Genomic DNA, 8,459 nt, shown 5'->3' on the forward strand with positions numbered 1-8,459 from the left:
AACTGAGCAGCCAATTGGCTATGTTTTAGGAAGGCGGGTTTCTATTGGCTTAAACATGTGTCAATTTGCCAAAGCTGCATTTGTCGTTTCCGGTGTTGGTGTGTTACCAGCTGAGTTATTTGGAGAGAGGTGACGATACATGGCAAATAGCTGCAGGGGATACTTTACAGGGGTTTCTGCAAATTTATGAAGACGATCTTCCAAATGGAAGAGACAAAAGAAAGCTTGATATTTAAAGGTGTTGCTGAGAGACTGACGCTTGGCATCACTCGAATACTCGGTGTGTATCATTGTTTTTGCTCTTAAACTAGCTACTTACGTTAATGTTCAGTTTAGCTAGCAGCAAATAGAGTGATGTCTTTCTGGGCAGTTAATACATTTCATGAATGTGTCCCTGTTGCGCCAGAGAACATGCCTGGTGTGGTCGATGTGCGTTTTGTAGAGAGGGAGCCTGCAGAGAAGAGGAGCCTGCTGTCATGGGAACAGGTGAAAATTGGACTCCTTTTAAAGACATCAACATTTGGTGTGGTTATACATTGTTATATGAGCCTGCTGTATTTCTTCCTCAGAAAAACACTTGTATTTTGCCAGAGGACCTGCGAGATTTCTATCTGACAACGGATGGATTTACACTAACCTGGAGCGTTAAACTAGACAGTAGGTGACCTCATTAGTTTTATGTTCTGCCTGTAATACCACTCTCACAAAAGTCTTAATTTATTGAAATGAAATGCTACTATTAAGATTACATGATACAGGGAAATGAAAAAGTCTTGAGCAAGATTTGTGTGAAGGTTTTTCAGCTCTGTGATACAATCATAACTGTGTGGGTGTGTGCCTTTTTAGGTGAGTGTGTTCCCCTAGGATTGATGATGATTAACAGTGTGGCTAGGCTGTGCCCACTCCTCCAACCAGTATCATTATTCTCTCTACCCAATGCACCATCACTGGCTGACCTGGACTGGGAGGAGAACAACACAGAAAGTGGTAAACCTCACCTGTCAGATCATGTGGGCTCAACTCAACAATTACAGCATGTCAAGTTTGAAGTATTTTTGTGTGCTCAATTGTGCAGAAAGCAGGCTAATGACTGAGATGTTGATTGGAAAGTTAATATTTATTCAAGACTCATTAATCCTATCTGCCAGGGACAGGGCATGCTCCCGCTGCGCCCCATTTTGATTCCCGTTGCCGCATCTTCGAGCTGGATTCCTGTGGTGGGAACGGCAAAGTGTGTCTAGTCTACAAAAACTGCACTCCAGGTGTTTTGTTTGTATTTGCAAATTGTGACATTTATGATTTCTCTGAAAACAATGTTTAAATAAAAAAAAATATATATTTTGAGGAAAATACAATATCTGTTAAAATATATGTTGTTTAGTTGTTAGTCTTTGTATTTTCCAGGTGTGGTAGCCCAGCAGAGTGAAATTTGGTTCCTTGACCGCTCGCTGTGTTGGCATTTACTGACAGCAACCTTCACCTCCTACTACCGACTGATGATCACCTACCTGGGTCTGCCTGAGTGGCAGTATGCCTTCACCCCATATGGCCCTAGCCCCCAGGCCAAGGTGTCTAATCACTCTTTCTAAGACCATGTGTTGTGGTTTAATATTCTACATTGTATTTGTTTTTCAGTCTTTCAGAATTGAATTGAAAAACCAAACCATGTTTATTAGTCGGTTTTCAATTGTGTTGTAGACTTAATGTAATATTAACAACACTTGAAGTCATTGCAGGTGTATAAAATACATTTTATTAATTATATTTGGTTCACAGTATACTACAATGTTTGCTGATTTAACACGTTAACAAGATGACACAACACTCACAGTTTTAAGACACAAAGCATAAAAGTGTTTTACCTCAACATCTGAAATGGGACATTTGCAGACTAGTCCTTTTAGCCCTCAACTACTGTTTTCACCTACAGTTTACTTCTATTCATTGTATGCCAAATGTTCCTGGGAATGCAGATTGCAGTGCTGGAAGTAGTGGGGGTTTTTTTTCAGCTTCTTTGTAGTTTCCCCACTGTAACACTCAGTTCCTAAAGGACATTGCACAGGTTAGTGTGTGTGTGTGTGTGTGTGTGTGTGTGTGTGTGTGTGTGTGTGTGTGTGTGTGTGTGTGTGTGTGTGTGTGTGTGTGTGTGTGTGTGTGTGTGTGTGTGTGTGTGTGTGTGTGTGTGTGTGTGTGTGTGTGTGTGTGTGTGTGTGTGTGTGTGTGTTTTTTTAGAATACATAACTATAAACAGCATTGTAAACTATCTTCCTATTGTTCCCTCTATAGCAGTGGGCATCGCTGTACCAGCCACTGACTTTCAGCAGTGAACTCAGCTTGGCTGATCCTGCTGGAGATTCCCATCTCAACAAGCTGGATCCTACAAAGGCCTTCAAAGGCAAAGCCAAGACACCCATCCCCAAGAAGAAGCAGTCCACACAGTGCAGTTTAGGGAGCACTGCAAAGAGCCAAGGCAGCACAGGAAGACACAGTGGGGGAAAGCGGTGAGAATGTTTCCACCCAAGGAAACATTTCAACCAACTTTACTGTCTATACAACCAAGCTTAGAGCAGCTAGCAATTCCATCATTGGCTGGATTTGGTGTGTTAGCAGCTCTACGCTCCATTAGAGCATATGGTGTGAAACTAAGTTTGAAATGCTGCATGTCTAAATAGATACATAGCCACTGTTTCCCTCAGCTCAACACAGGGATAAAGTGGTAACCAGCTGTTGGAGGCAATATGGCATGTAAAAAGGTGCTTTTTTTAACCTTGTTTATGTGTTAGAGGTTTCACGCAGTAAGAGCAATTTTTCCCCCAACCTGTAAAATGACACTATTTTGGCCTGTCATATATTTCAAAACACAAGAGACATTATGCTAATCATCATTTTTGTGTTTACCTTTCACTGCTATGTGTTAGTGGTGGAGAAATGAGGCTGTCTGAAACACTGACGCTTTCCAGCAAACTGCATCACCAATAGATTAATTATTCAAAGCCTCATATAACAGTGTTAACTAGTGACACTTAGTGGTAAAAATAACTAAAAGCAGCCAATTCATAAAATATGATTATGTGCTTCTGCCGCATGACAAATAATCCTAAGGGACACAGTTTTTATTTGTAGTTATTATCACTAGGCTTGTTTTGCTGTTGTAAATATTAAAATTCTAATGTATCATACAACAATAATATAATGTATACCATTTGAAAAGAAGTCTGGAAATGGCTAAATAACACGTTTATGTGGAAAGGAAACTGGAAGAATGAAAATAATACTGTCGGTTTTAGTTGGACACTTTGAAACTCAATGATGAACAAATGATCACAGAAAGCAATTGATCACAATTGAAAACGAGTGACACTGAAAATGTTCGAGCCAATACTGAGCATCAGTGGAAAGAGCTGTATCTGACACCTCCAGAGCTTCAGTTTCAAACGTTCCATGACTTCAGAGTGCAATCAAATCTGAACCTTGAAATGTAACATGTTACATTATCAAAGACTGAAAATAACCATCAAGCTAGGCTTCAGTGATCTAAGTTACTCACTGGTCATTGCATTGCTGCAGTGCCTCACTGATGCATTGTCCCTCTGTAAACTTCACAAACGTAAAAATGTGCTAGAGTTTAGGCCTATGATTCTTTGTCTAATGACATCTGTTCTGATGACGGTGATCAGGTTATATTTCAGCATTTCACAGATAAAAATGTGCTAGCTTTATACATTTAGGGCTCTTGATACCAAAAGTATACAGCTGAGCAGATTTAATAGACATGTTAACTTTTTGATTGAAGTACTTTGGAATTTCTACACAGTTTATCAAGACACATTTACACTTTTTAGCTTTAGGCTGCTGTGAACTGGATTGTTGAAAAGATGAATGTGTATATTATCTTTGGTAGTGCTGCTGCTCTTTCAAAGCTGTGAAAAGCCAACTCCTACTGTTTCTATTTTATTTTCCAAAACATGCATGTTTATTAAAGTGCAATTAATGGGGGCTGTTTGCTTTTCTTTACATACACTGTAGTTTCCAAGCTCGTGTAAGTGGTCTCATGTTGATTGTTATAATGAATGGTATTTATGGTGTCTTCCAAGTACATCAGCTGTTATTACCTCAATAATATAAACATGAAATATAAGCTATGACATCTTCAATGCATAGAAATGGCTCTTATTTTTCAACCTCTTTTCCCTTATGTAGTTAGTTTAACTAGCATGGATAGGACCAATAAGCCCTAGATGTAAGCGTCACAGTTTAAAATATCTTATGTATTTTATAAATTATCGTGTTGGTATTTTTTTAATTATGTTTTGCAGTCACTGACAAGTACATAAACTGTAGTTGAGTAACTAAGGTTGATGATGACAGTAATAAACAGACTAATTTCAAAATTGCTTGAGAGATATTTAAAACCTTATTTGAGCCAGTCTCTCTTATTGTGAAAGTCCTTCTGTCCATCTAAGCAATTTGTTTTTGGGCTATTTTTTAACCCATGTCATCATGGAATGTTTCAACCGCATACAGATATCCACATAGCTTTACAGGCTAGTTGGGGGCCTCAGACACATATATTAGCACAGATGTTTCCCTGTTTCTCCAGAGGGGTAGTCTCCTCCTCAAATTCCTCCACCAGCCCCCCATCCTGTTCAGAGAGGGAAGGGTGGTGCATTTCCACCAAGACCCTGTATAGCCCCGCACCCAATACTCCTCCAATGGGGGGGGCAACTAGAGGCACCCACCACCACCCATTTCCAGACCTGCACAGATAGAAGACGTTAGAAGACAGATAACTGTGAACTGATGAAAACAATTACAGGAGTAGATAAAAACTAACAAAATTTAAATAAAGATTTTTTTTCATTTGCATTGTTAGAAACAGCTACTAAAACCCTCTTAATGTGTGTGGACAAACTACACGGGTCATTTAATGATTAAGAGAGATGTTTTGCCCTCGACTGACCCCTAGTTAAAGTAACATAAGCTACAGCAAATCCTCCTCCCTAAAAGCCAATACATCCTCCCTGTGTACCTGAACACGTCAGCACCCCAGCCTGCTATGGCAGTAAAGACTCTGGGTGCGATGTCTCTGGTGGGGTTGATAGCATAGCCGCTGTTGCTTCCCAGAGAAATGCCAATGAGCAGCACCAGGAGACCCACTGCGACAGGCTCGCTGCCCGCTGCAGCCGGTTTGTTCTTCTGGTCAGACAGAGCCATCAAGCACAGCAGCAGCATAGCTGTGCCAAACACCTAGCACAGAGACACAAAACAAACATCACATAGATAGATGTGTGTAAAACAATACAACAAAGGAAATGGTCAGTGCAGAATGTATCAGATGATAGTGACAAATAGTGATTGTAGCTGTAATCCTTTAATCCAGTTTCATGGCTACCTGATCAATGAATCCAGCCAGCAAGGAGAGGTACGGCGCAGGATAGGTGGCAAAAATACCAGCTGTGGCCTTTACACCTGTTACAGTCAGGTTTCCTCCACAATAGTCATATATGGCTTCTGCATATGGAAACAATATTGACCAAACAGATAGATGTATGACTGCCAATAGAAATACATAAAATGACATGAGAAGGAGAAGTAAATGTAAACGATTCTATAAGAATATAGGCATTGAGTGCCAAATATGCAGTGTGCCCTCACCATAATAGACAGCATAAATTGTCCCTGCCGCCAGAAATGACCCCAATAGCTGCGCAAAAACATAGAGAGGCAGCATCTTCCACCCCAGGCGGCCAAACGTGCACATTGTGAATGACACTGCTGCATTCATATGAGCCCCTGATGGAGCAATAAAACATGAGCAATCAGATGATAGTGATTTGTGATGACTTTTAATTATTCTCGATAGTAGGGTTTACAAGGGTTAGCCCTCATACCTGAGACCTTCCCTCCAACGTGAACCCCCATAGCAACACCCAGGCCAAAACCCAGGTTGATGCTGAGGTACTCTCCGAACACTCCCTGTCCTGTCACTACCTGGGCCACAGACCCCAGGCCAAGCACCTGGACACAAGATAAGTAATTGTGCACAGGAAAAGTCATAGACAGTTAAAGAAAAGCGGGATTACAGGGGATAACGTCCAGACAATCTAATTTAGGAAAAGCAATCCAGCAAACAGGATAGGTAAGGTAGCAAAACAAATGAAAGCTGCAAGCGGCAATGGAGGACAGGCCCTTGCACCTTTCCGCACTCCAGTCGACGCGGCCATGCATTTGCGCGACCGTATGACACTGTGCAGACAAGTTTTAGACTTTATTTCCTGCGTGGAGTGTTTGGCATGGAAATGGTGTTTTGCAAATGTTGTACCATCTCCTGGTTCATGAGTTATGAAGGGGAGCGTGGCTAATGTATAGGGGCTAATGTTAGCTTTTCTTACCATCATGACATATGTGCAAAGGGATTCAGCAAGTCCCACACGAACAAGTTCATTCTTTAGCCAAACTTTGGGTTGAGATACTTTGAGTCTTTTTCGCTGAGAGACCCCTAGTTCTACCGACTGCACCAAGTCCTTCATTTCTTCTTCTTATTCTCTTCTTTACCCCCTATTCTTTTAGTAGAGTTTATTCTCTAATTTAGCAAAAATAAAGATAAGGTCTCCCTTGAAGAATCTATGTGGTAGATAGGGGGTGGGGCAAACCATCACCAATGAAAAAAGCACTATCTACTGCAATGATCTGTCTCATCTGACTCATCTGTAAGGTCTTTAGATTGCACAGATAAAAAATTAAGTTAATCAGGTTCAATCTGTAGGTGGAGTTCATTAAAGTACAGCTGGATCTGGAAAAAAATGCACATTTAATTCAATATGTCTGACTTCTTGTTGGATTTAGGATACCTCCAAGAGGCTTTTTGTATGTCTGGAGATGTTACATATGCCTACCAATTTTCATTCATCTATGTCAAATTTAAAGTTGAGGGCTTTCATTTAGGGGGGCGCTATTGAGTCATTATGCCACATCAAAAAGTAAGAGCTATAAAAAGTATTTTAAAAATGTACCAGTTCAGATGTGTGTGCAAATTTTTCTAGCACCTTAAGTCCCTCAAAAATGAGATTCATTGTGTAAAATAACAATTCCTTCAGGTCCACCTGTCGGTGCTCGGGTCCTAATGATGAATGATGTGCCAATTAGGTCAGCGTGACAGGCAGCCAGAGTGTAAGTGAAGAATGACTGTTTTGTTTAGAAATGTTTAACTATGGCACTGTAATGGTAAAATAAGCTGAACTGAACTCTTTCATTTAACTTCTAACTCAGTAAAAGAGACTGTGGTTCCAGTGAAAATAAGCTGACACTGAAAAATATTCATTCAGGAAACAGGAAATGTGGTTCCTCCTACGAGTCATGTGTATTTAGGTTCAGAGAGAGTTTGTCCAAGTAAAGTTCTATGTATAGGATATATTGTAACAGCTGACACATAACATGTGACTTTTGCAACCCTCTCAGGTGGCCCACTGCCCGACCATTCCTCTGGTAACACTAGATTTCCTGGTTCACCCCCTTGAACCCACCAATCCCCACCCACGACCCCTGCCATGTGACTGAAATGTGCTTTTGTGTGTTTGTGGGAAAGGGGGAATGTTATCAGGGTCAAGAGAATTACATTAATAATTAATGGCACATGATTGTTGATAAGCATGCCACAATGTTCAAAAGAAAGAGAAGAGCTCATGGAAAGTGAAATTGTCACCAGAATGATACAAGACTTTTTTGGCAGTTTAAAATCGCACATTATTACAACAAGCTTTTCTTACCATCATGACATATGTGCAAAGGGATTCAGCAAGTCCCACACGAACAAGTTCATTCTTTAGCCAAACTTTGGGTTGAGATAATTTGAGTCTTTTTCGCTGAGAGACCCCTAGTTCTACTGACTGCACCAAGTCCTTCATTTCTTCTTCTTCTTCTCTTCTTTACCCCCTATTCTTTTGGTAGAGTTTATTCTCTAATTTAGCAAAAATAAAGATAAGGTCTCCCTTGAAGAATCTATGTGGTGCCTCCTCACATGTCACACAGTTTCCCACAAACAAGTCTCTTTCTGACAATTTTCTGTTTCCTCCTCTAACGTCTCTTCTTTTCAACTCTACTGTCTCCCTCTCTTTGGGATTTGTCCACTATTTATAGCCTTAACCCAGCCCCCTCCTCCCGGATATGTTCAAACACACACAGTCAGACCCATCCCCCAATAGCTTTGCATTGTCTGAGGATACCGAAAAGGGAAAGACTTTTAGCCTATCTGCTGCGCTAAATGAGAAGAAATGTTAATTACCCCCAATTATTGACAAAAAATAGGTATGATACATAATATTCAATTCAGCTGTTTCTTCTTGTTGAGCCTCAGGACACTCAGAACACTCAGAAAAATCAACGTGCAACAACAGTTGCCTGTTTCTATTAAACAGTGCAACATTGGGAGTGTCCTGACACATGGGATCCTATGTGGTATG

The 8,459-nt window shown here is 40.6% G+C and overlaps 2 protein-coding genes across 6 annotated transcripts; one reads left to right on the plus strand and one right to left on the minus strand.

Annotated features, from left to right (window-relative positions):
• Positions 1-61: 61 nt before the first annotated feature.
• Positions 62-3,111, plus strand: tpgs2 (tubulin polyglutamylase complex subunit 2). Of its 2 annotated transcripts, XM_036001993.1 has the most exons (8): positions 62-280; positions 407-486; positions 570-657; positions 847-987; positions 1,149-1,262; positions 1,405-1,568; positions 2,287-2,531; positions 2,806-3,111. In XM_036001993.1, exons 1-7 carry the CDS (start codon positions 187-189, stop codon positions 2,503-2,505), a joined length of 900 nt encoding a protein of 299 aa, XP_035857886.1. In that variant the 5' UTR covers positions 62-186; the 3' UTR covers positions 2,506-2,531; positions 2,806-3,111. The 2 variants fall into 2 exon arrangements, with proteins under 2 accessions (XP_035857886.1, XP_031133220.2); XM_031277360.2 differs by having other exon boundaries at positions 2,287-3,111.
• aqp7 (aquaporin 7) lies at positions 2,216-8,191 on the minus strand. 4 transcript variants are annotated; one of them, XR_004897579.1, is made up of 7 exons: positions 6,393-6,652; positions 5,892-6,018; positions 5,656-5,793; positions 5,393-5,511; positions 5,030-5,247; positions 4,494-4,757; positions 2,216-4,462 (listed from the first exon to the last, which is right to left on the minus strand). XR_004897579.1 is itself a non-coding variant. In XM_031277351.2 (6 exons), exons 1-6 carry the CDS (start codon positions 7,902-7,904, stop codon positions 4,559-4,561), a joined length of 939 nt encoding a protein of 312 aa, XP_031133211.1. In that variant the 5' UTR covers positions 7,905-8,191; the 3' UTR covers positions 2,216-4,558. The 4 variants fall into 4 exon arrangements, 2 of the variants coding, with proteins under 2 accessions (XP_031133211.1, XP_031133202.1); XR_004101157.2 differs by having other exon boundaries at positions 2,216-4,167; positions 4,226-4,757; XM_031277351.2 differs by lacking the exon at positions 6,393-6,652 and adding an exon at positions 7,767-8,191 and having other exon boundaries at positions 2,216-4,757.
• Between the last annotated feature and the right edge of the window lie 268 nt (positions 8,192-8,459).

The sequence above is a fragment of the Sander lucioperca genome, chromosome 6 (genome assembly GCF_008315115.2).
Source record: "Sander lucioperca isolate FBNREF2018 chromosome 6, SLUC_FBN_1.2, whole genome shotgun sequence".
NCBI classification, from domain to species: domain Eukaryota; kingdom Metazoa; phylum Chordata; class Actinopteri; order Perciformes; family Percidae; genus Sander; species Sander lucioperca.